This window comes from Tetrahymena thermophila (assembly GCF_000189635.1).
Source record: "Tetrahymena thermophila SB210 genomic scaffold scf_8254260, whole genome shotgun sequence".
NCBI lineage: Eukaryota > Ciliophora > Oligohymenophorea > Hymenostomatida > Tetrahymenidae > Tetrahymena > Tetrahymena thermophila.
In genome coordinates, this window is record NW_002476109.1 from 1 (window position 1) to 27,412 (window position 27,412).

At 21.7% G+C, this 27,412-nt stretch overlaps 7 protein-coding genes across 7 annotated transcripts; 3 read left to right on the top strand and 4 right to left on the bottom strand. All coding sequences in view use genetic code 6, as the record gives it.

Moving 5' to 3' along the window:
• Nucleotides 1-811: 811 nt before the first annotated feature.
• TTHERM_01337330 (hypothetical protein) lies at nt 812-2,960 on the bottom strand (the record flags this gene model as incomplete). Its single annotated transcript, XM_001029717.3, has 11 exons — nt 812-859; nt 909-1,256; nt 1,308-1,388; nt 1,439-1,525; nt 1,575-1,871; nt 2,048-2,146; nt 2,195-2,341; nt 2,393-2,497; nt 2,553-2,652; nt 2,744-2,855; nt 2,927-2,960. 11 exons carry the CDS (start codon nt 2,958-2,960, stop codon nt 812-814), a joined length of 1,458 nt encoding a protein of 485 aa, XP_001029717.2.
• Nucleotides 2,961-4,481: 1,521 nt separating this feature from the next.
• Nucleotides 4,482-5,888, bottom strand: TTHERM_01337340 (histone methylation protein DOT1; the record flags this gene model as incomplete). The annotated part of the gene is made up of 5 exons (XM_001029718.3): nt 4,482-4,618; nt 4,675-4,774; nt 4,881-5,189; nt 5,457-5,522; nt 5,658-5,888. 5 exons carry the CDS (start codon nt 5,886-5,888, stop codon nt 4,482-4,484), a joined length of 843 nt encoding a protein of 280 aa, XP_001029718.2.
• A 1,040-nt stretch (nt 5,889-6,928) lies between these two features.
• On the top strand, nt 6,929-9,154 carry TTHERM_01337350 (S8/S53 family peptidase). The gene is made up of 2 exons (XM_001029719.2): nt 6,929-7,564; nt 7,619-9,154. Exons 1-2 carry the CDS (start codon nt 6,972-6,974, stop codon nt 9,078-9,080), a joined length of 2,055 nt encoding a protein of 684 aa, XP_001029719.2. The 5' UTR covers nt 6,929-6,971; the 3' UTR covers nt 9,081-9,154.
• Nucleotides 9,155-9,979: 825 nt separating this feature from the next.
• On the top strand, nt 9,980-10,864 carry TTHERM_01337360 (PX-SNX-like domain protein; the record flags this gene model as incomplete). The annotated part of the gene is made up of 1 exon (XM_001029720.3): nt 9,980-10,864. One exon carries the CDS (start codon nt 9,980-9,982, stop codon nt 10,862-10,864), a length of 885 nt encoding a protein of 294 aa, XP_001029720.1.
• Nucleotides 10,865-12,123: 1,259 nt separating this feature from the next.
• On the top strand, nt 12,124-17,690 carry TTHERM_01337370 (cation channel family protein; the record flags this gene model as incomplete). The annotated part of the gene is made up of 7 exons (XM_001029721.3): nt 12,124-12,382; nt 12,653-14,356; nt 14,703-15,271; nt 15,346-16,353; nt 16,412-16,724; nt 16,776-17,204; nt 17,260-17,690. The coding sequence occupies 7 exons, from the start codon at nt 12,124-12,126 to the stop codon at nt 17,688-17,690; spliced, it is 4,713 nt and encodes a 1,570-aa protein (XP_001029721.2).
• A 1,933-nt stretch (nt 17,691-19,623) lies between these two features.
• Nucleotides 19,624-22,572, bottom strand: TTHERM_01337380 (hypothetical protein; the record flags this gene model as incomplete). The annotated part of the gene is made up of 3 exons (XM_001029722.3): nt 19,624-20,864; nt 20,920-21,409; nt 21,499-22,572. The coding sequence occupies 3 exons, from the start codon at nt 22,570-22,572 to the stop codon at nt 19,624-19,626; spliced, it is 2,805 nt and encodes a 934-aa protein (XP_001029722.1).
• A 488-nt stretch (nt 22,573-23,060) lies between these two features.
• Nucleotides 23,061-27,294, bottom strand: TTHERM_01337390 (tetratricopeptide repeat protein; the record flags this gene model as incomplete). Its single annotated transcript, XM_001029723.3, has 13 exons — nt 23,061-23,538; nt 23,595-23,623; nt 23,685-23,825; nt 23,891-24,220; nt 24,287-24,693; nt 24,765-25,680; nt 25,740-25,841; nt 25,903-26,064; nt 26,124-26,294; nt 26,351-26,524; nt 26,586-26,689; nt 26,767-27,034; nt 27,163-27,294. 13 exons carry the CDS (start codon nt 27,292-27,294, stop codon nt 23,061-23,063), a joined length of 3,414 nt encoding a protein of 1,137 aa, XP_001029723.2.
• Between the last annotated feature and the right edge of the window lie 118 nt (nt 27,295-27,412).

Genomic DNA, 27,412 nt, shown 5'->3' on the forward strand with positions numbered 1-27,412 from the left:
CCCCAACCCCAACCCCAACCCCAACCCCATTTTTACTAATAAAAGCAAAGCTGATTCAGTTGAAAACAAAAATTATAATTTTACTAAAATTATCACAGTTAAAATTAAATTGTCTTTGTACAAAGATATAATCAATAAAAAAATCTAAAGTATTCATAGTTAGTTAGTAAATAAATAAGATAAATTTTATATAAATTAATGACATTAGTTCTTAAAAATCAAATAATATAAGTTAAAAAAAAAAGTCGAAAAAACAAACCCTTTTATTTTGAAATAAAATAATTAACTATTTAATTAATAAATTGTCATATTTTTTAATTTTATAAAAAATTCATCTTAAAAGAATAAAAATAAAATTATCAAATTTATACAATAAATCAATATAAATTTTAATTTTTTTAGTATTTTTATTATAATTGGTCATGTTTGAATTTAAATAATATTTTGATTTAAATTATCATTAATTAATTTATCAGTTTTATTAACATAATGTAAAGAGAAAATATTAATATCAATTAATTATATTAAAATTTTTTTAAAAATAATTTTTTAAATAAGATTATTTTTATAAAACTTTATTGAAAATATAATTTTAATTAAAATTAATTTAATATTTTTATTCTGTTAAAAGAGTTAGTTGCTAATCAATTTAATTAATAGAAATTATATATATATTTAGTTTAAAAAATTAAATAAATTAGTTTTGATAAAAATTAATAAAATTCTTTGATAAATAAATTTTTTTTTTAGTTTATTTAAGGAAATCTTTTTTTGATGCAACAAATTTATATAAAATAATAAAATAATTTAATCAATTTAATATCCTTGAACCTTATCCTGCTAGAAAACTTCTATTATTCTATGAAATTAAAATAATTATTTTATTTATTCAAAATTAAAAAATTTACAGCCCTGGTAGCAGAGAAATTTCTCTAAGAAATAGGTTATTGATTTTAATTTGAAGCTATTTGTGTATTATAGCTATTTCCATATTCTGAACAGTAAATATTGTTGTTTTACTTGGTTTAAAATATATTTATATTATCAACACTTTAATTAAGTCTACTTAGTGCAAAGTTTTCGTTTGAAAAATTTCTAGCATTTTTATACTGTTCAGCTGATCTTTAGAGGCCTAATTAGTTATCTATCATATTCATTTATTTTTATCTTTAGAAATCTCTTTAGCCTGATAAACCAGGTACAATTGGAGTATGTAAAACTTTGCTTTGTTATTCCTTGATTGGAGAATTATATTACTTTATATTTTAAAAATGTATTATGTAAATGGTAATTGGATACAAAATTACATCTAACTATTATCTATTTAAACAAAGCTCAATAGGATTCATGTATCCTTCTAATCTTCTTTTTTGTTAATCGATTTCCATCTATTATTAAGATATATATTTTATTTCAAACTAAAAGATGTTTAAATTACTTGATTCTTTAAATCTCCTAAGTAATCTAACTGTTTGGACTTGTTTATCTCATTTTGAACCCTCATTTATTACTAATATTCTTTACTCTTAACGAAAATAAATAAACAAAATCTCTTAAAAATAAAAATAATTTACATTTTCATCTAATAATTTTTAATAATTTTAGTTCATCATAGCCTCCTTATGGGCTTGTTCCTTTTTGATGTTAATTTAATATAAAATTGTATCATAAGTTTCTTTATTAATTTGTTTTCTTTTATATTAATCCTAAAGTTCTCTCTCTTCTTACTCTAGCTGTTTTTATCTAATAACTTTATCCACATTATTGATCTCAAAATTCTTCTAGTCTTCTAATTTTCTCTTGTACAAATTATCATAGTATTCTAAAACTTTGTTATTCTATTAAAATCCACCTTTGATCTTATCAAAAAACTACAAATATTTAAATAATATTAAACTTTACATTTAATCACAAATAAAGCTAAATAATATCTTCAATTTAAATAAAACGAACGTATTTTTAGTAGGTTTTTAAAATCAAAAAGTTAAAGACTAATAATCTGGATTATGATTTCATGATAATTAATATTAATAATCAAATTATTTACTTGTTTCCTGTTCATTTCATAGTTATTAAGTTTTTAAAGTTCTGCTTCCATGAGCTTTTTATCCTCTTACTTAATCTTCTCTTTTTCTTAAGCTTTCATCTTTAACAGAAATAAATTATAATAAAAATAAAAACGATTTATATTTACCAACTCTTATTAACGATAAGCATCACTCAATTCATGTACTATACGTATTTTTTACTGCATTTTTTGATTGTTTTCTTCACTTTATAGTTTTTGAGCTTTATCTATAATCTATTTCATTTACTGAACTTCAGCGTTTCTTTCTAAAGACTAATTTAAAAAAAATTATTTTCCTTAATATATCTTAATATATTAAATTACGAATTTTTCATTCTTAAGTTAAATCTCATTGAAATTTGTATAATTACACTACTGTGCCATTTCTTTTATTTTATTTTATCTACTCAAATCATTTACATTCTATTTCTTTAAAACAATTTTAATTTAATACTAAAGTAAATCTACACTTGCTATTATTTACTTAATCGTTTTCAAAATGAACTTTATTCAAATATTCATTGTGATCTCTCATTCTCATTTGCATTTCTTTTTAGTTGTTCATCATTTTATCTAATTCTTCTCTTTATTTATTTCAAAAATAAACAACAATCAAATTAGTCTTACTTGATCAATCAATCATAAAAAGTAAGTAGATATAAAAAATAATTTTACTTATATTTTTATTTTCTCATTTTCTCATCAAAATTTGATTCAAACTATTCCTTTTATTATTCCTATCTTTATAAATCCATAAGTATCGCCCATTCATTTTTATATTTTCCATCTGTATAAATAGATAAAATTAATTTCTTTTGTCTCTTATTTTATTGCTTTAATTATTATAAAATGTCTTACCTATAAGCTTTTCTTTAGGAGGAGAGTAGAACATTTTTGTAATAAAATAACCTAGTTTTATCCTTAATGTAGTTAGCTACAAATATATTCAAAGAAAATCCCTATTCTTAAATCTTAAAATTTATTTTGACTTGCAAATATTCAATATATTATAATAATTATTAATTTGCAAATATATCTTAAATTTTTAATAATCTAAAAAGAGTGGATATTATTAAACTGAAGAAAAATCAATGACAGATATTAAACCCTAAAAAATTAATTATCTATATTTTAATTTAATAAGAATTTTATAAAATATGCCAAACCTATTTAACCTCAAATTATTTAAAAACCAAAAACAAATAATTAAAACTAAATATAAGGTTCTTTTACAATAAAGACAGGATTTTAATAAAAATATATTTTAAAAGTTATTAAAATGAATTCTAAAATTTTATATTCAAATAATAACACTGAAGCAATTATATCCTTTTATTTGATAATTTTTTTAAATTCTTAATAACAAAATAAATTAACTATATATTAAAAAAATAATTAGGAGTTCTACTTTTAAATCATAATTTGAACAATATTTATTTTTGTACTTTTGTTGATAAAATATAAAAATACTTTTTATGTTTTGATTAGACTAAGATAAAAGTTAAATATAAAGGATTTAATAGAATAAATATTAATATTATACATTTTTAATAAACTATAATAAAAAATATATTAAAAACTAGTGATTATTAATGCATGAATATTCTTTAATTTACCTAAATATTTTTAATTGAAAGTAAATTAAATTTATATACTAAAAAATAATTTAAAATTAATGTTCTAATCAAAAATTTCTTCCATGTTAATTTAAATAAAGAGCAAACTGTTAGATTTTAAAAAAATGAATTAAATTAAATTTAAACTGAATGATTTGATTGAAATTAAATATTTTACTGAATATTGAGATGATATTTAATTAAAAGTATTATTAAAAAAATATTAATATTTTTTGCTTGGCAGGTATTTAAATCAAGAAACTAAATTAGTTAATAAATGGTCTAACTTAAAATAAAATTATAAATTTAACATATTTTTTAAAAAAATACAAAACTAGTTAATTGATTTTTTAAATCAATCAATAAAAATTTTTAAAAATGGAAGATAGGTAATTTAGTAATAGTTAAACTACAGTAAATTGGTTATAAATTCTTACTCGATTACAATATATATTATATGATATTAGTAAAAATATTTAATTTAGAATGATATATATAGAGTTAATTTAGAAAAATAGTAAAATAAAGAATAGTATTTAGTTTTTATTTAGAGTTCTAATTTGTTTATTTTAGTTCAAATATTCATCTTTTTAATTTAGAGTTCTTATTAATTAGCCTTAAAGTTTTTAAGATATTTTAATTAAGTGAGATTTTCTATGATAAATTTAAGGTGCATTAAATTATTTTATAATTTAATGTTTGTTTAATTAATTTTTTGTAATTTATTTTTTTTTAATTAGCGAGATTTTCTCTCTTTTTTTTCATTAATTATTATTTTTTTATCCAAAAATATATTTTCAGCTCATTGCATCTTTTTATTTCCTGTAAATATGCACTGTAGTTTCACCCCAAGACATTTTATGGTTAACACTTATAAGTAACTGCCAATCATCGCTTTAAGGTAGTTTTTTTGTTAGAGTTATAAAAAAAGAGCCTAGCATTTGAAAATAAAATTAGTAAGAAAAACCAAAAAATTAAATTTATTGTTACCTCTTTTCAATAGCTTTGATCTCTCAAATAGTTTTTACATTAGAAATGGTTCGTAACATGTGGAAGCTGCAAAAACAAGTGTTGCATCGCTCCAATCATACTGTAAAATAATTAAAGTAATATTTTTAATATTGATTTTTGAAATTTAATGAAATAAATTAATATTATTAATGAAGTTTATTTAATCATAATTAAAATTAATTTACTGTAAGAAAGTCGTCTTTTACAAAATTAATTTCGGGAAGACAGAATCCATCATACTTATCGATTTCTATTACTTCCTGAACTATTTATTCACTCTATTCTAGTATTGAGTTTTTAAGTTGAAGACCCATGTTGTGCAGCGATTCCAGTAGTTCTATACCCGTACATCGATCAAATTAATGAAGAAGAGAAGCTGCAAGCACCCCTTTTCCTACTCCAGATCCTAAATCATAAAAAATCCCTCCTTCATTTTAAAGCCCTCCATATTATTCTTTTATCAATGTGAATATATGTGCAAAGGATGGGAAACTCTAATTTTAATTAATTGAAAATTGTTAAATAAGTAAATAAAAAGGAAATAATTTTAGAAAAATTGATATTCTATGAAACTAAGAAGATATTAGAATAAATATTTTATAGAACTTTAAATATAAGTAAAAATTTATTGATTGAAAATCATTAATTAGCCATTTTTTAAACAATATCTATCCTTTAATCTAAAAAAATTCAATCATATATTTCAATATAGTAGGAAATTAACAATTTATAAATGAATTAATAATTTGCTAAATTATTACAATCTCGCCATAAACAAAGGAGTTATAGTTTAATTCTTTTGAGTTACGCTCTTTCTTGCTTGCTTCCTTTATTAATATTTAAATAAAGTTTTTAACTAACTTTCTTTTTATTTATAAAATAAGCAGAATGAATTTAAAAAAAAATTTCAAAGATATAAATTTAAAATGATAAAATGCAATAGGATTATAGTAATTAATTACTCTAGCTTATGATAATTTTTATGAATGTGTCAATCTCTAAAAAATAGCATACTTTTATTTTATTTTATTATTCATTAAATCATGAGGTTTAACTGTGCTAACCAGAGGCATTCGTACCTCTTATTATTCTCTAGTTGATGGCTTTTTAGTTTTCATCAAATCCTAAAAAAAATCAAATAGTCCTTTTAATTTTTATTGACCAATCATACTAACTAGAGCTTCATCATCCATTTTTTATAATTTGAGGGGAAAAAGCTATTCTAATTTTGATTTTATAACTATCCTAATAATTTTATGATCTAGCTTTTTCTAAAAACGATTATTCCTTCTTGATTTGCTTCCTATTTATTTTTGATTTCAAACTTTTTTTCTTTGCTAAATTAGGAGAGGCTCTAGATGATTTTGCTCTTTGCTTTAGTTTATTATAATTAATCTTATATTTTTTGACTGATAGGTTGATTGATTGATCAATTAATTAATTGTATTTTTAATTTTTCTTGTTTACTAACTAATTATAAAAATCAAATTATTTTTTACTTTAAAAGTTTCCCTACTTACTTAGGGCCGACCGTTCTTTATAAGTTTATTTGACTGATAAAAAATCTTCTCAAAGAATTGAAAAATTACATTTTTTACACTATTTTCAAGTAGATCAATTATTATTTAGTTATTTATTTTTGATGAGTATAGTAAATTACTATACCTTCTCTTATTTACTTATTGATACATTCCATTTATTTTTATATCTATATATTAATTACTAATCAAACTCTATATAAATTATTATCTGATTATATATAATATTTCAAAAAATTTAAACAATATAAGTAGAGCAAGCTTCAACAAATTCAGTAAGATAATTTACGTTTTTAGATTATTAAAATATTCTAAGAAAAATAGATTAGATTAACAATTTTGATACAAATTAAAAACAATAAATATGAGCAAAATAAATTAATTTTCTTGCTTAATTTTAATTTTAGAAATTTTTTTATTATTTTAAATTAATGTATTAAAATTTATACATTTTTATAAAATATTTTACATTCTAACTAAGTTTCAATAAAATCTAAAATAATCATAATATTTATATTTTATATTTACTGAGACAGACTTTAAAAATTGAGACTATTAGTTTTTTAATAAAATGAAATTATTTAATATATTTTTTTAAAATATTTCAACTTTAAATTAGTTTATATTTATTCTAATTAGCTATTTTTGGATAAATCTTAATTCAAAATTATTAAATAGTAGTTTGGTAAAAATATTTGATAAATAATTGTGACAAGAGTTGATAATATTGCAAATAAAATGATGTCATAAATAAACAATAAATATATACTTTTACTCATTTTATTTATTAAATACTCTGTTTCGTGTAATACCAACAGATATAAATAAGTCGCTGTACTTGATACTTATTTATCATAGCATTTTAAAAACATTCATTAGCTAAATGTATAAATCTGCTAAATGGAAATAGAAATCTAAAATGAAATTATCAACGAAGATTATTAAAACTACACCTTTGATAATTATTCTAATCATGGGGAATAAGTAGTTAAAGAGATTTTAAATATGAATCCAGAAGTTTATATTTTGTATTTTGAAATATCTTTAAAGTCCAAATAAAATAAAATTAAAAATGAACTTTTACTAAAATCCTTAAACATTATAGAAGCAACCCTATATTAAAATCCTAAATCTATTGAATTTATAAATCTTTCAATAGGCTCTAATTAGAAGAATATTTGGATATAATAATCCATTGAAAATATTTTATCAATAAATCATAATATTATAATTGCATCTGCTGCTGGAAATAGTGGACCATTACGAGGCTCAATTTAATTTCCTTCACAAATGTAATCCATTTTATCTATAGGCACTATGAGTCTACTAAGGTAAGTTAAATTATTTTTTTAAATTAATCAAATTAAATGGTTTTTAAAAAATAGCTCCAGGGGACCTTCATTTGAAATGTTAAATTACCCAATTAAGAAACCAGATTTTATTATTAATTTATCTGATGAAAACATTAATAATTCTTCATATGGTACTTCAATAGCCTGTGCATAATTTACAGGTTTTGTATCTAAATATAGCTATAACTACTCTTAAAAAAATCTATTTTTAATAGCTTTAATAAAAAGTTCTTATAGTTATGACAGTTATAGTATATATGAATAAGGTTTTGGAATATTAGATTTAAAATAAACTGTTACTGTAAGTAGATTTTCTTCTTTTGTAGAAGTATTTCCTTCTCTAATAGATTTAACTAATTCTTATAGCTATTTTGATTTTGTAAAATAGTTAGATTTTTAAAACTAAGACTTAAATGTGGAAAGTTTTAAGTTAACATTATAAATATTTAATGTATTTTAGAAAAACATCCTCATATAAAATATTAAATTAAAAAATGATTCTAATTTTGATAGCATATGCCCATTTAGTATTTTAGCTTTTGATCATTATTTAGATTTTAAAAAGAGCTAAATTTATTTCAGATTTGATTTATTCTAATCATAAAATGTTAACTCAAACGATTCACAAATAGTTACATGCACATTAATTCTTGATTTTTAAGTCAAAGAAAGCTTTACAAATAAAATTATTGTTTAATCAGAGATAGTTAAAATTAAGATTGAGGGAAAAATTTTGCTAAAAAGAGATGTTACTTATAATATATTATTTAATTAATACTATCAGAATCCTCAACTATAAAATTTAGAATACAAATCTAATTTTTATTAATACTATTTAAAAAATCAATATGATTTTTTTGGAAAAAGTCTATTGAGTAATTACTTTGCTTTAAAGTCTCATATTTAATACCTCAACTAAGAAAATTAATTTTAGCTGTTTAATTTATTAGAAACTTATACTTAATTTTAAGATTTAAATCTTCTTTCTAATACACTATTAGTTTTAGTTGATTTTGAAATACCTCTTTCAAATTTAGATATAGAATACATTTAAAATCATATCCTTGACCGCAATAATTCATTGATGATATTTGGTGAATGGTTTTCAGAAATAAATGAAAATGAAAAAGCATTTGACTACTAAAGTATTAATAAACTTTTAAGAATATTCGGAGTGAGTTTTTAATAAGGATCTTTCTCCCAAAAAATATGTGATTATCACTAATAATGTTTTGTTTACTATTCTGGTTGCTAGATTGTGATATTTGAAAATAGTAATATCGTTTAAAATATTACATACAAAAAATAAGTTTTCAAAAATGATTTTGAAGTTGATTAAGATTAAGAAATTATTTATTATGTAGAAATAAAGACTAAATATAACTCTAATGTCTTCCTATTTGGAGATTCAGCTTGTTTAGAAGAAGCTTTTTAGTACTAAAATTGTTTTTATTTAATTGATAAAATAATATAGTAGAGTTAGGAAATTGAGTGAATTTAATTTAAAAAGTGTTTTCATAAATAAAACTATCTAAAAAAATTTAATTTCATTTGATTGTGATGAGCTCAATAGAAAAATAATTGTTTTATTTAATTTACAATAATTTCATATTTTTTAATAAATTCAAAAATACAATTAAATTAATTATAAGTATTAAAAAGGCAAATGTTTTTTATCAATTATTCAATTCTGCTATCTAAATTTGATAGTGATAAACTTAATCGAAAGATAATTGTTTTATTTAATTTACAATAATTTTATATTTTTTTAATAAACAAAAGAATGTAATTAAATTAATTATAAGTATTAAAAAGGCAAATATTTTTTAATCAATTATTCAATTCGTCTATCTAAATTAATTTTAATAATAATTATTTTTGATTTTTTATATTGTATTAGTGCTCCTTCTTCTTATATTTTATTCAGTTAAGTTCCTTCGACTTTAATATTTTTAATATAGCTATTAAAAAAATTTATATTAAATAATAGTTAACTGCTTCAGTGAAATAAAAGACTTTAAGAATCGAATAATAAAAGTGTATTTAATAATACTGCTTTTAAATAAATATAAACATTTTTAATATTGTCTATTTTGCTTTTTTTTGAATTAATTTATTTATTCTTGGCAATTACTTTATATAGCATTTATTAATCAAATATAAATTTTCTGATGTACATTATTTTATTTGGTGTATTAATTATTATAAATAAAATATCTATAACCTTAAAATAAATAGGAAAAATTTACTCTGCTCAAAGCTACAAAATCTTTATCTTTTAAAGAATTAATAAAGAGAAACTAATAAAAGCTATAGTACAAAAAGTAGAAATTCAATAATAGAAGTTCTTGCAGTTTATATATTTGAAAAATTAAAAAAGTCAAAAGCAAAGTAATGGATAAGAAAAAAGAATCTTCCTTAACTATAAAGTTTAAGGATTTTTTTTAGGATGTCAATGGAGTTACCTTTTTTAAGATTTTAGTTTATGACTAAAAAACAGAAGAAACTTGGGAATTTGAAGAACGTTATAGTGCAATGAGAGATATCCATAAAGCACTTCGTGAGTAGTGTAAAGTTGATTTACCAGATTTTCCTACTAAAAAGTGGTTTGGAAATACTGATAAAAACTTTTTATCTTAAAGAAAAGCAACATTATAAACTTATTTTACTACTATTTTGAGCATTTTAGACATTTAGAAATATCCCATTTTAAAGAATTTCTTTTACAGGAAACCAACAAAAGCTGATTAAAAACAAAAATTACCTTAATCTGAAATAAAATAGGATAGCAACAAGTAATAAGTTGGTGAAGATAATAAATCTGCTATTAAACCAAAGGTTGATGAAAACAAACTATAATAATCAAATAACTAGAATGGAGTAGTAAGCGAAAAGTAAAAATAAGAGATGAGAGCTAAGGAATTTGCAGATAAAATGAATAAAATAAGTGAGAAAGTTTAGAATAAATTTATCATAAATTTATCTGATTAGTTTACTAATTAAGATGAAGGTATGTATGAGTAAAAGAGAGCATAAATTAATAAGATTAAGTTAAATTTAAATAGTAACTTGCTATCTACATTATCTCTGCCAACTAAATTCGTAGAAAAACCTGATTTAAATTTGAAAGATAATATTAACCATAGCAAAATAGTTAATAGCATGAACAATTTGAACAGTAAACTCTTGCAAGCTTATGAATAAAACATTAAATCTTATTCTAAATTCTCCTCTCAGTTAATTTCTGGAAAAACATACAATATGAATAATTAAGACTGAAATGAAATGAAAGACTCTTCTAATTGAATTTTTGATTTACCAAACAAACTAACAAATAACAAACAAACCAAAATCAATCAATCAATAAATAAATAAAAGCAGTCTTGAATTATTTAAAATATAAATTAAGTACTCTTTAGATAATATTTTTTATTTCATGGTAAATTATTAAGTAAGTATAATAAAATTTTATAGCATAGTATAGAAAGTTATTTATATTTTTTAAATTTTTAATTATTATCATCTATCTACATTTTAAAATATTTTAAGAAATTTTTAGTTTATTGAGAATGGTATTTTATAAACAGCTAAATATTTTATTTCATTCTTTTTTAATTTAAATTTAGAAAAGATTAATGCTTTTTTATTTTTAGCATAAATTGATTGTTACTTATTATTTGAAAATTCTTGAGAGGAAATTTTTTATTCGAACCTTATAAAAAGTTTAAATAATCTTTATTTGATCTTTACATAAATGTAACAAATTAAAAAGAAGTTTAAAAATATAAACTCATAAGATTAAAGTAGAATTAATTATATTTTTATATTGAATTCCGTTAAAACAACTAATTTGAATAAACTTTTTTGGAATTTATTGCTAAGTTACATTATTTAAATACATAATTATTATTATTGAATAAATTAATAACATAAATAGTTTATTATTATTAGAAAATTCTTTAGATAAAATTTTTTGCTATACTTAAATTGCATTAAAAAGCTTTTTAAGCTGAATATTAAATTTAAAAATAAAAAACAAACTGATTATTAAGTGGTAAATAAAATGTAAAAAATTTTAATATATTTTTTATAAAGTTTTTAATTTTATATTAATAATTTTATATACATTTACTTTTCAAAATTTTATGCTAAATATTGTATAACGCTTAAATATATTGTTCATATTAAATTAAGGTAAAAATAGATCATTTAATTATGTCATTTTACATAAATAACCATTTAAAAGTATTAAATTGCTTGAAAATTTTGATTCTATCAATACTAATATTATTAGATTTATTTTCTAGTTCTTTTCATTTAGTGTTTTTTACTATTTATATTTTTCTATTTACATTCAGCTTAAGATCTTGGCTATTACCAATCGATGCTATCTTTTTTAGATAGTATTAAATAAATTAACAATTAACTAAAAAAAACAATTCCTATCTTTGTAGCTTCAAGTTGATTAAAATAATAATTATAAAAGAGATAGGGATTAATTAGCTGAATTAATATATATACATATATTAGTTAAAGATATGGAATAACAACAAGTTAAACCCCTTCAATATATACAAAATGTTGATAATAATAGCGCAAGTGAAACACTTAGAAATTTAGATGAAAATTCTATGAGGGATGGAGCTATTATTAGAGGAGAAATGTTCTCAGATACTTATAGAAGATCTATTTTGAGTGAACTTATGATTCTAAAAAATAAGTAAGACGATGAAGATTATAAACCTGATTATAGTGAAAGCTGTGAGCTGGGCTATATTGATAACAATAGATAAAAATGTAATTAAATTAATATATCTGCTATTTTTTTCTTTCCTACTATGGATATAAAATAGATAAATTAAATATTTTTTCATACTTCGTATCTTCTACTCTCTACTAGCTAATATTATAAAAACACTTCTAATGAAAGAATATAATAAAAATTTAAATATTTCATTTTAACATTGAGGAAATTCCATATTTTTATTTTAACTTAAATGATAATCTTATACAAAAGATTGTTGAGTGAAATTTTTGAGGGTAATAAATTTAATTTTTTTATAAAAGGTTAGGTTTCAGAAAGTAATTCCTCAAAGTAACAATAGTCTCAAAATGATGATAAAAAAACTGGTAATAATTATAAGTAATCACCAAATATTTTACAATTTGAGGAGTCTTCGTTTTTAGAAAGAGATAATAGCTTATCTAGCTATGAATCTAGCAGTAGTAGTAATAGTGAAAATGAGGGAGCTAATCCTTAAAATAATGAAGGCACTCACTAATAGATTTAAGATGAGTCTATGTACGATAGGACTAACGTTTAAAATTATTCTAGATACTAGTATTCTTTTTACAATAGAAAATCCAACAATCCAGTTCACAATCAAATTAATTTGGTAAATGATAATAAATAAGGATAGCAAAAATTAGATAGTTTGCTTTTCTTGTAACAAAATTAAAGTAATTTAGTTAATGGATAAGTATCTGAACAAAATCATTAATCAGATTTAGATTTTAAAGCTGGCTAAGCCAATAGTTAATAAAATTAAAATATGATATTGAGTGGATAAAGTAAGAAGATAGCTAACAATTAGAATATTCAAGATTCCTCTTCTTAGCATCTTAAATTTGGAATCAATTAAGGTCACAATACATCTTATGATTATGGCTCTCAAATGTAAAAGTCGTAGGAATTGACAGTAGGACTTGCATAGTTAAAACAATAAAGCTTGAACTTACTTTTGAAGGATCCAAGCTAAAAAAATACTAATAAATATTCAATTTAAAAATATTAAGAAAACAAAAGAATTTCTTATAACACAGGAAGTAGGAAAAAAAAGCATCACGTCAAAAATTACCTTTCATTAATGTGCTATGTGAAAAGATTTACAAATATTTTAAAAACTGTATCTACAGCATATAAATTTCGTAGTATGAGTAAAAAAAACTTTGAAATTATTGGGGACTTATCTAGTAATTATAGATTTTACAAATTAAGTTAGTACCTTTAATAAGATGAGCCTGTTTGGTATGAAAAATTTTGGTACACACTAAAAAAGCTATGCCGTACTTTGATTTGGAACCCAATTAACGAATGGAACTGTACTAAATTCTTGATAGAGAGTTTTTAAAATCGTATTTAAGTTATATAACCAGAATCTACTTTTAAATAGTACTGGGATTTTTTCAGCAATATTTTTTTTATAGTAAATATTTTTTATATACCTGTGCGGGTTAGCTTTGATTTTACGAATGTTGCATACCCATCTATCCCTATCACCTTTATTTTATATTATTTACCTCCAATACTTTTAATTATTGAAATGATCCTTAAATTAAACACTGCTATCTACAAATAAGGAATGACAACTTCTAATAGATCTTAAATTTTTTATCATTATATGAAGTCTGAATTTATGATAGATTTTATAATTTGCTTCACGCAGATATTGTCTATAATTCTAAATATAATAGAACTAAAATCGTTTATTATTTTTCGATACAGGTAAGTTTCTAAAGTACTGAATTAAATGGAAGAAAGATTAAATTTAAATGAATAATAATCAGCATATTTGAATCTATTTAGGTTGGTTTTTATGATAGTATTTATTGCTCATATCTGCGGCTGTAGTTTTTATCTAGTTACTAAAATAGAGAGATTTTATGGCCTTACTGGGTTGTGGACTGAGAGAATGGAGATCACAAGTTACACAATTGTATAGCAATACATAACATCTTTGTATTGGGCGGTCATCACAATGATTACACTAGGTTAAAAATTAATTAAAAATTTAAGTTACTCATATAAATATAATTTTTAATACATTGATTTTTTTTTTGAATATCTTATAACTTACACAAGAAACTTATTTTATTGTTTTCAATATTTTGCTTAATTAAAAAAATTATTGTGTAAGATAAATCTTACAGCCACTCGTTAATTAATCTAATTTTATTTTAAATTAAAGGTTCATTTTTATTCAATAAAAAAATAAATCTTAATTTAAAAATATCTCATAAGAATTATTGCCTCTTGAATTCATTCATTTTTTAGCTTCATTAAATATTTATTGCAAAGAGGATTTTACATAATCAATTATTTTTTATATTAAATCAGGGTATGGTGATATAACGCCTTAAAATACAACAGAGAGAGCTTTTGTTATTTTGATTACAATGGTTTCATGCGGTACTTTTGCATATAGTATCAATGCAATTGGGCAAATAGTTTAATAAATTGGAAAAAAAGAAAATGAAGAAAGAAAATAAATAAATATGCTCATGAGTCTAATGAAAAACCGTGGACTGACTAACCTTTAGCTTTTGATGAAAATACGTAGAAATTTTTAATATCTTCTAGAGCAAGATTCAGAAAATAACTAAGAAGGTGTTAAATTCTTGTAATAAATAGATCCTAATTTAAAAAATGAAGTTATGAGAGATATTTATGGAAAGATTTTATCTAAGAAAAAAATATTTCATCTAAATTTTTCTAAGAATGTAATAGATAGTCTTTGTTTAAAATTAAGAGAGTAAACGTTTGGACCTGAAGATGTCATAATTAAGGAAAATGAATTAGTAAAATCTATTTATTTTGTTATGTCAGGAGAAGCTTAGGGCTATATAAATGTATCGTCTAAATTCTAAAAATCAGAAACAACATCTTTTACTGACAACACAATTTCAGTAAATAAAATTTATTATATATGAAAAGTTTATTTCTAAATCAATTAAATATTCTTTTTTGAAAAATATAAAAGGTTTTAAGTAAATTCTAGAAGGGAGATATCTTTGGAGAGAAAGCTTTTTTTAGAAATTAATTAAGCGAGTATGGAGTAAAAGCAAGGACTATAGTTACTGTGGCCTACTTAAGGATGGATGACTTCGTTGAATGCTTAAAAGAGAAAGAAGAAGATTTTGAAAAATTTTGTTTGCTTAGAGATAATTTGCAAATATATAATATTAGTAAAGGTCTTGAAATAAAATGCTTTGGATGTAGCTAATTTACTCATACAATCGTTAACTGCCCACATAGTAAATATAATCCTGATTATGATAAAATTTTATATTTAAATAACAGAGAAGTATTCTAAGAAAGATAACAATACAAACGCAGTAAATAGAGATCTGGGAATACGATATCAATTGCTGATGAAATATATAGTTAAGGTGTCAAATTTATGATGGATTATTTTAGCATTGAGACTCTTTAGAATTATTTTGAAGAAAAAGAGCTCGCATAAGTTTAGCATTTGGGCACTTTAAACAAGTAGCAATATAATGAAGCTATGCTGTTACAATAAAATTAAATGAATATCTAACTTGATAACTTTGGATATATTAGTGGTAGTAACCCGAATTACTCTCCAGGTATAAAGGCACAATAACTTAAGATACTTCAATAATAAATGAATTCAAAAGACTCTGAATATATAATCAGCCCTGAATAAATTATTTCTTAACAGAATTTTTTACTAAATGCTAAAAATTAATAATCAAATGAGTAAAGAAGCAGAGATCTCAGCGTAATATAAGACGAGCCAGAAAAATCATAGTTTGTTTCAGATTTAGAAGATTTTAATAGAGAAAGAGGAGCAAGTTCATCTATTTAGAAATTCTCGAGCTCAAGGTTTTAAAATGAATTAATAAAATACGAGTTGTAGCAGCAGCAGCAGTAGTAACAGTAACAGTAATAATAGTTTGCGTAGCAGTAATAGGTAGTTCAGTTTGCTAAGCAAATAAAACCTATCTCACTAAAGAGAATTGATGTAATAACAATATTTATTTTATTTAAATAAAAGGTTTTTTCTTTAAAAATAAAAATAGAGTAATGATTAAACAGAATAACCAAATAATTACTATGGCTATTACGATCAAAATATACTAAACTATTTAACTCCAAAAAATAGCAATAAATCAACTGGAAATGCATACGGTTAAATGAAAGGTTAACCAAATTCTTTGCTATCCTAGTTTGCTCTTAATCAGGATTCAAACCCTTCTAATTTTAGAAGCAGCATATCAAATACTCCAAGCAATAATCCGAATATTATGAAAACTGCTATTCATAGAGATTCGATCCTAATGGATAAAGAAAAAATGAGCTATTTGTAACCTAGATAAATTAGAAATATTACAAGTAAATCTTAATCAATAAAAGTTTAAAAAATAAGCTATTTTTTTAATAAAGTTGAGTAAAAAGATGACAGTGATAATGATGAAGGTGAAAATAAAAATTTAAAGAAGAGAATGAGCTAATCAGCAGTTTCTAATAATGCAAATGTGTCTCCTGATTTAACTAGCTTAGATAATTAAAGGTCAAGTAGGCATAGAGACTCCTCTAGCCAGTGGAATACAAAAAAATCAGCGGTTAATTTTCAGACAATAAATTAGAACTGGCTAGATAAAAACCAGTTCTTTACGATCAACAATTTTGATCTAGCAAAATAATTTAAAATATATTTCACACACAATAATCAGACAAAAGTGATATAGCACTATACATAAAGAGTAATGAAAAAACTCTAAAAACAGAACTAATAAAGCATAAATAACAAAGAGGATATTTAAAAAATTATTAAATCCTATCAAAGTACTTTATTAAAATCTCCAAAAAAAAGTATTTATATTAAAAATTTTAAAGACTCTCATTTAATTTTTATATATTTAAAAAGGAAATCAGACTTTAATGGATAAAAAATCTATATTTACTATTTATAAAAGCGAAGGTTTATTGAAAAAAAAAGATACTGACTTAGAATATTCTTAAAATAAAAATCTAGATTAATCATTTAAATAAAATAGCTCCATTAACCATGCTAATAATTTATTAGAATCTTAGGCAATTAATATGGATAAAAGTGAATAAAAACATAATAATAGAAATAAGAAGATTAATTTATTAGAAAATAATGGTTATCTAGTCAATTAACAAAAATTAGTAATAAAGGAGCTAAATTTGAAAACTCATCAAATATTCTAGTTAACAAACGAAATTGTTAATAAAAGCTTTTAAATATTTTCTTAATAAAATATTCAAAGTATTACTCGATTATAAGACAAAAACAATGATATATAAAATTACTAAATAAATAATTTAAATTGAAACTACTAAAAAATAATGAACTAAAGTTAGAATAAATACATTTATAATATCTTAAAATCATTTAATAGAACATAAATAAGTAAATGTAAATAAATAAACAAATAAATAAATAATACTAAATACTAATAATCAACTCTATATTTATGCAATTAATCAACTTTTATTTATTCTTTTTATGTTTATTATTAATAAAATTTGCAAAGCAATAATTTATCTCTATAATTTAATATGTTTGATTTTTTCAATCACTAACCCACAGATAAAAGAAGCGATAATTTCAAATATGTAAATTGTATGAATTTAAATTTTTGAATAATAAATAATTAAAATTATATTATACTTTAATAATATTTTATCACTATTTAAAAGAATTTAAATAAATATCAATTTATAATAATCAAATCAATATTTTTGTATAACTTTAATAGTTATTTTTGTGTTTTTTATCTACTAAATCACTCAAATTCATTTATTTGCTTCTTATATTTAATATCTTTTTATTTTTTCCAAATCTAAATCATTCAATTAAATGTTAAAGAAGTGATGATTAAGTAAAGTTAATTAAATTGAATGAATTTAAATTATTAAAAATAATAAATTAAAATGTGCATACATACTTTTATTTATTGTTTAAATTTATATTAGTAAATAAAGGCAATTAATTTATGATATAAATTATTTTTAATAATTTAATTATGATTTCATCTATTTTTGTTTTTTTCTTAACACTTATTTATATTTACGCATGCCAAATTTTAATATTTTTTAATTAAATTATTTCCCACTTACCAAATTATCCAATTTTATTTTTCAAATTTTGAATTTTTTTCCTTTAGGATAATAATTGTTTTTTAATTAAAAATATTAAAAGAAAGAAAAAAGAAATCAAGAAAATAATAAAACACCTATTTAAAATATTTAAAGGAATGAAATGTTATTTTTAAAAAATTTTGAGTAATTTTTGTAATCGCTTTAAAATTTTACTTAAAAATGATTTTCATTTCTTGAACCTTGCTAAATTAACTTAGCTTGTGATGGTCAACTAAAAATTTTATCAATAGATTAATAATAAATATGATTTATACCCACAAAGTGACGTATAGTAATTCCAAACCCATAAGTTTTTAACATTAATAATTTAATCTATTGATAAATAAAATCCAACATTTCTCTCCAATTAAAATCATTTTTAAAATTATATAAAATGCTAGAGAATCGATCTTAGTCAATTTTTAAATAAACATTATTAAAAAAATACATTTTGAAAAAAAATTATTCAAGATAATAAAGTTAATAAATAAATTATACAAATAAAAATATTAATTGAAATAAATAATAAATTAAATAAATATATAAAAATTAATAAACATATAAAATAAATTAATAAATTAAAAGTCAAAATATAAAAACAATAAAAAAATAAGAAATAAAAAAAGAAAGAAAAGTTTTACACTCTTTGCATAATTATCTTATTATTTATATTATCTATTTTTTTCAATTTTTATTTTTCTATTGGTTATTCTATTTTAAAAGTCATAAAGGGTTTATGGAACTAATAATAAAAAGATTAATTATAATTTTTAGAATATTACATTTCTATTTTTTTATATGTTTCTTTCTTAATTTAAAGGAAATATATATTAAATCTAATTTATCCCATAAATAATTGAAGTAATCATCATATATTTCAAATAATTTTTTGTTTTTATCTAAAGAATATAAGCACATATGCAAATCTGAAATAAATTAAGGGTAAAAAATTTACATAAATATTTTGATTTATAAATATATTTTTTATTAATTTTTTTTTTAGTTTAGGCATTTTGATTAAAAACATCAATAAAATGATAAAATCATACAGATATTATATTTAAATAGAATTAATATATAATTTAATATAACTTTAACTAATTTTGTTTTATAAAATTTAAACTCATAAAGAGGATTTTATAAGAGTAGGAATTTTGAAGCCTTCAGGCATTTAAGTCTCAAAGAAATTTTTCAATAACTTCATTTAAATTTCAGTCCAAAACATATTTGATGGGTCTACATAAATAATTAATTTGTTGATGCTGAGATTTTAATGTCTGACAAGGAATCTCTTCATAAATTCACAGTAAATAGAAAAATACTCTTCAGAATCACTGAGCTTTAAAAGTAACTCATATTATTCGAAAATATCATCATCAAGTTCTTCTAACTAAATCAAATGAAGTGCATTATTATGATATATCTTTAATTAAAAAGTTTTAGAAGTAGGATTGCTTTTTGAAATCAAGATATTATCCTGTTAATTAGATAATTATCCTTATGGTTATTATTATTATTATTTTGATATATTTGTGAGATCAATGCTTGGATCTGATAAATAATTCTATCCATTTTTTACCCAAAAGTAATTTGTATCTTCAATAACTTACAATGAGAGACTCTTGAATTGGTATAAAAATGTGAGATGTTCTTATAAAAACCTCTATATTAGATAAAGCTAGAATGACTTTTCCATCCTTTTTTCATCTATTTCTTTTTGGGTATGATATCCTTCGCTAACTAATTACCAAGCATATGAATTTAATAATTCAGTCCATGCAGACTATTCATAAATAATTAAAATACTAAAGTAGTCTTATTAGGAAAATTATTGAAATTTATTTTCTACAACTTAGTTTAATTCATCAAAATTAACTGAAGTAATAGCTTTTTTCAAGCTTTGTTTGTCAAAAGTGTCTATTTAAATATCTATTGAGTGATTTAATAAATAAAGTTGACACCAATTTCCATCGAACTTTTTGTAAAGATTTAAATCCATTTAGTCGAATTTAAGCAAATTAAATAGCAACTTTTTACGGAGTATTTAGCTGTCAGATATTTCAGGCTCAAGGATCAAACAACGAAAACGTAATAATTTTGAATTATACCAGCTGTATGTGTTATCAAACTCAATTTTGTATATACCTTTGCTTTCAGCTAATAGCACTAATCTGTATGGATCTTGCTCACAGTTAATTCTTTAGCTTAGAAAAGTACGTATTACATTTTAATTTTCCCTCTTTTCACATGTGTTTCCAAAATCTTCTAACTTCTAAAAAGTGACCTTAATGTCATTTGTTTATGTTGCAAATCCTACATACACTATGCTGTAAGGTTTTTTAATTTCAAGATGATAACTAAAACCTAATTAAATACAAAAAAAATAATTAAAAAGCTAAGAAAATGTTTTAAAATTTACTTTTTTCTGCTTCTATGGTTTATTATGTTGCAAAAGTTTTATGGATAACAAGATCTTCAAATTTGAAAATTTATTTGTTAAAAAGAGTAGAAGATACATATTTAGAGTCGAAAAAAGGAGAGGCTTGAAGCTAACTTATTTTTTCATTTTGAATTAATTAATCAATAAATTGCTCATCTTATAATGAAGGAGTATTAATTAGTTCGTGTAAGAAATTTGCTGCATATTAAATACACTCTTAGTCTTTTAAATTGCTAATATTTTGCAATACTGTCATAATAGGAGTCTCTAATTGTTTACGAAAAGTTAAAAATTGCTTGTATAAATTCCTTAAAATGCTGAGGCAATATCTCATAATTTCAGGTTCGTTTGGGAAAAGCAATAAACTATTGACAATTAATGCTATATTTCCATATATATGTTCACTTTTTGCTAATATTTCTTTTATGCCTCTAATTTAATAGTTTATAACATTTCCTTATTGCCTATCCTAGTTAGTTATTCAAAAAATAAAATGAGTTAATAAGAAATATATAGTGTTTATTAGAAAAAGGGTAATGTTTAATTTTTTCTATTTACAGTTTAAGTTCCCTATTTTTAAATAATTTGAGGGTAGTTGTCCTTTGAATAAAAGAAATATTCTAATGGCATATTAAGACCTTCCTTGCTTTCTCCAGGCATTTAAATCTTTTGCTGCAAAATAATTGGATCGAATTCTATTTAATTTTCAGGAATAACAAGTAAAGTGAGTACAAATTTAGCCAAAAGGACCATTAAGGTTTTTGCTTATTCTTCTTAGTCATTTAGTTTAACTGGAATTCTAACTATATCTTTGAGAATATTTGTAATTGAGTAAGAAAAAAGAGTCATTTATTCAGAATAGCTAATACATTCGCTGAAAAGATCAAAAATCAAATTAACAGCTTGCTTTTTTTATTAAAAATCATCAGATTATGCCATTTAGCTGATTTTTTTCTCATATTAAATAAAATTCAAAGCAACTCTGGAACCACTTATGATAGGATTCTACTTCATTGAATTCATGTAATCTTTGTATTAAATACTTAAATCTGGCAATTTCAATAAATAATTTAACATATTGTTAATAATTGCTCCTAGCTAGAAGCAAAGCTCCAATCCATTCAATTTGTCAATAATGTTACATAGCGAATTTACCAAATTGACCAAAAGTCTGATATTTTCTATTTGCTCAATTTAAATTAAATCATTTTCAAAACATATAAGCAAAATCCTTCCACTCATGTAAGACTTAGAGAATTTACCTGAATCATTGCTTGTAAGATTAATAATTTTCTAAATTTATTTATCAACAAGCCAAGTTATTTGTTTTTATATATCCTACTGCTGCTCACACTGCTACTATTATTATTGTTATTGTTCTTAATGATGATTATCCTAAACCTAATCTTCGTCATTAAGTGAAATTTCATGAAGCTTCTCCCCTGTTGCATCTACTGAGCTATTTTTTTTAAGTAAGCTCTCCCCTAATCCATTTTCTTATTATTGAGGAGGATTAACTTTTCTTTTAAATTCTTAAATTTTCAATTCTAAATTTTTAAGTAGATTTTAGTCAATTGATTAATTGCATAAAGATTTCTCTATTTCTTAGTAAACTTGATCAATATTTTCCATTTTTAAAAAATTTTATATTTATAGATTTGCTAATAACTAATTCTTTGAGAAAATTTGTAGTCTGCTAAACCTATTTTAAAAGTATTTTTAGAAACCTTTAACCTTCTTTTTTAAAGAGTGATAAAAATCTTATAAAATTATGTTTTTATATTTTCTTTATATTTGCACTAATTTCTTATTTATTATAAAATTGATACCAAATTTTTATTATTGTTTAAAAAGATTTTTTACTACCCAAAAATAAAAAAAGTAATTTTTATTAACAATTTTTTCACGTGTGTAGTAATATAATAAATTATAAAAAACACTTAACTTTTATTACTTTATAAGATTTTTTGCTGAAAAAAGAAAAATTAAATATATTTATTTATTTAAAGCTACAAAAACATTTTTCTTAATAAATAGAATAAATTTTTAAAAATATTTTATTAAAAATTTTAAATATTTAGATTAGCTAATTAAATTAGCCAAATTAAATTTTAAATGATTCAGTCTTAGAACATATTCTCTACATCTTCGTCATCATTATCGTCCAAAACAAGATTTCTTTTTGGTGGCTTCTTTTGTACATTTACCACTTCATTCTATTTTTCTACTACTATTTATTCCTCTTCCTCCATTTAATTATCATCTTGATGTTAAAATTCCTATTCTCCTTAATTTTCATCGAAATCATCAAATTCATTCTCATCTTCTCTATTTTTACTCTTCATTTTATTTAATTTTCTTTTTTTGAGAGTCTTTGGTTCTTTAGCACTATCCAATTTTCTTTATGGTAATTATATCTCTTCTTCACCATCACCATCATCATTAAATATTTCCTCTTATTCTTGCTAATCTCCTGAGACTGCATAATCGACAACATCACCGTCAAAAAGTTCGCTTAAATTATCTAATCCATTATCATCATCTATAAATTCATCTTCTTCATTTTTTTATCTTTTTCCAGATGATTTAGATTTCCCCCTATTAAATTAATTTTATATAAATGAAAGTAATCATAATATAAATATTCTTAGTACTTATTAGAAGATGATCTTTGTTTCTTTTCCTATAATTATTAATTTTAAAAAATTAGCTGAATTGGATGAATGATTTTTAAGTTAAATTACTTCTTATTTTACTTTGTTTTCTTCTAATATTTTTTAAATCTCTTCCTATTTTCTAATTCTTTCAGCAAACTTTTATTCAAGTTTCAATTCTTGCAATCTCTTTTCTTCTTCTATTTTTGATTTTTTTAGTTCTTACTCCATCTGTATAATATATTATAATAAATTAAAAATGAAATTTCATTAAAAATTATTTATTTATTCATTACTTTCCATTTTCTAAATACCTCTTCCTCATTTTAATGATATCCTTGGGATTATTATTACTTTTATCTAGCCTCATCAAGCATTTTTTCAAACTAGGGCATGTTACTTTCTAACATCATTCTTTTAGTTTCAAGCTGTTCTAAAATAGAATTGAAGAAATCTGTTCTCTTTTGTTTAACATAAGTACTGAAGTGTTCTGATCTAGATTTTTTACATTTCTAATCAGATTTAAAGAAATCTAAAAATTCTTTTGCTCTTTTACAAATTATAAAGGCATTCTCTTTATCCTTCAAAGATCTATCAGCATTAGAGAAGATCTTTTCCACCTCAATCTAAAATAATATTTAAATTAACAATTTTTAAATTAAATTTTATCAGAAAAATAATAATTTATTTACTAATTAAATCATATAATAATTATAGCGATGAACTACAGAGCTTGGATATCTCAAAATAAGTTTCTTGATTTATGTTTTTGCCTCAGCATATTTTTCCAAATGCAAGTTGCACAATGCAATTTAAGTAAGAAGGTACTCATCTTTGACCAAACTTGATTTTTCTTAGAATTTTTTATAATTCATAAGAGCTTCTCCATAATTTTTCTCCAAATATTAGATCTAACCTAAGTTAAATAAAATATTAGGGAAAACTGAGATATTCTCTTTTAGACTATTGAAAATCTCCTTAGCTTCATTAATTTACCCATTTTCAGCTAAAACTACTGCCAAAACTATTAAGGCTTGAATATTTGTTTGATCTAATCCTAATATTTCCTTTATCTTTTCTCCAATAATCATTATTTTTTCTATTTAATATTTGAAAAACCATGTTAATTAATTTTTATTTTTTATTGTAAATAAATATTTAAAGATATACTTTAAGACTCTTAATTATCTCTCTTTTCAATTTATTGTTCATAATCCATGTAGTAAACAAATAGCTTAGAGTAATTATCATTAAAACCCTATTTTTTTATTAAATTAAATGCTTCTCTAGCAGATTAATCGTCATCATATTAACTATGAATATATCCTTTCATGCATAAAACAAGATCAGATCTAACATTATTAGATTTGGCTTCATCCTTTTTTACAAGAGCTTCCTCACAATACTTAATAGCATTTTAGAAGCTTCCCTTCTTAAATTCAAGGTAAGCTAATCTAACATAGGAATCTAAGTAGTAAGGACATATGTTCAAAACTTCTTAATATAAACTAAAAGCATTTTCATTTTATTTAAGGTCTTCATACATGGCAGCCATATTAAATTTAACAGTGCATAAAAAACTTTTTCTCTTGGTTTCTGATTCCTCTTTGTCTTAGTCTGTCTCAATTTCGTTTGTATTATTTTAGTAATTTTTAGAGAAAACATTCACACCACCTTCTTGATTAGATTAAACAGCTAACTTGATTGCTTATTCAAAAGCTTCAATGGCCTTTTGATAGTTTTTGAGATGAGATTCAAGTACACCAATATTATTATATATTTCTGGATTGATTCTCTCCTTTTTTTCATTTAAAACTGATAATGCTTATTTAAAGTAGCGTAAAGATTCATGAGCATCAATATCAGTCAAGTTATTGGCATACTCTAACTAGGCTTCAAAATCTTATGGATTATAATTTAGTGCTTTTAGGTAGTATTATTGTTGTGTTTATTTATTTTATCCAAGTGCAAGCTTTGATTGTAGATAAGCTAAAGGTTTAAAAAACTCAAAAGTCAATTCTTTTTCATTTTCTGGACATTGATTACGAATTTCTTCTAATCTTCTAAAGGCCTAATCGTATTGTTGCTTTTAATAAAACAATAATTTATTTTGGTACAGAGGCAAATTTAAAATAAAAATATTACATTTTGAATAAATATTTAAGCAAGGCAAAAACAAGATTGAATATTAGCTCTATTAGATTACAGTGATTGTTCATAGAATTTCTAAGCTAATTCATATTTTTTCTAATTAAATTAAAAATTTTGTCATAAGTTTAGAATTTATACTTTAGATTAAAAAAATTACTTCTCTGTGGAAGCAGCTACCAATCATTTGATACAACCTGGATTTGATATCATAAAAATCTGATCTAGTTTATTTAACATATGTTTTAAGTTTGTCAGAATCCATCAATATTTTAGGAAGATTTTTTAAATTGTTAATAGCCTAAAATGCCATTTTCTTAGTCTAGAATAATATTTAATTAAATAAATTTAGAAATAAGTGTATTTTTTTTAGCTATTTACATTAACATTATCTTATTAAATATAGTAAAACTCTGCAATATAATATAAAACAAGAGGACTGCTTTTATTTAGCTCATATGCTTTATTCAAATTTTAAATGTAAACATTCCATTCTTTTCTTTAAAAGGCTAAGATAGCTAGACCTAGATAGGCTTCATATACAGTCTTATCCTATTTTTATAAATAAATCATATGATATATGTTATTTTATGTTTTTTATCTTTTACCAAATCAATAACTCTTTAAAAAGCTCTCTTAGAAAGCTCAAATTTCTTCTGCATAAAGAAACAATAAGCCAATCCAAGTCTTGCCCTTCCTGGTAATTTAGGATTCTTTTACAAAGCTTCTTTGAAATATTCTAAAGCTTTTGAATAATCTTTAGCAAAGAAGAAAATTTATGCCTAAAATAATAATAATATATTAAATTTTAATATAAATCAATAATCATTCTTAGTAATTTACTTAACCTAAAATATCAATAATATCATTTTTATCCTAGACACAAGCATTTTATAAGTTTTTTTAAGTTATACCAACTTATTTGTTTTGATAGAAATTTATAAATCCTATTATTTTAATAATTATTTTAATATCATATTCTAGACATAAGAAAATTTAAAAATGAAATCATCTAAATTAGTACCTTAAATTGAATGAGTCAAAGATTTAACATCTTTTATCCTAGATGTATTAAGCGTTTGAATTGCTTATTGGAAATAATTGTTTCTTTATTCAATGCTCTCTTCTTTGCTGGCTTTAGCTATCAAAGCTTAAATATTAGTATTATTGATATTTCTTTTGTAAACCCTGCCTGAAGGGGTGTCATGAATAGGTTTATCCATTTCAATAGATTGAATATAATGCATAATTGAATTAAATTTTTCAGATTCTCCATTTTCATAAAGTGAAATCTTTTGAATTAGTAAAAATATTTAATAAGGATATTTATTTATTCAAAAATATTGTTAAAATAATGATTAATAAATTGAGAATATGATTGGGCATTAATCTAAATAATCAATTTAATAAAAGGAATTACTGCAATTCTATTCCATAAATCTAAAGATATTTCCTTTGTAGAGCATTCAGCATAGAATTTAACTAAATCTTAAGGTAATTCTTTGATATCGATATGACCTTAAGTTTCTAATTTGCGTATTATTTTTTCCATACTATTTGTAATCTTATTGAGCTAGTTTAATTTAACTAATTGTTAATTATATTTTTAATATCTTCAGCTTATATCAAATTTTATATAATAAAAATAAATGATGTGAATAATATCTTAA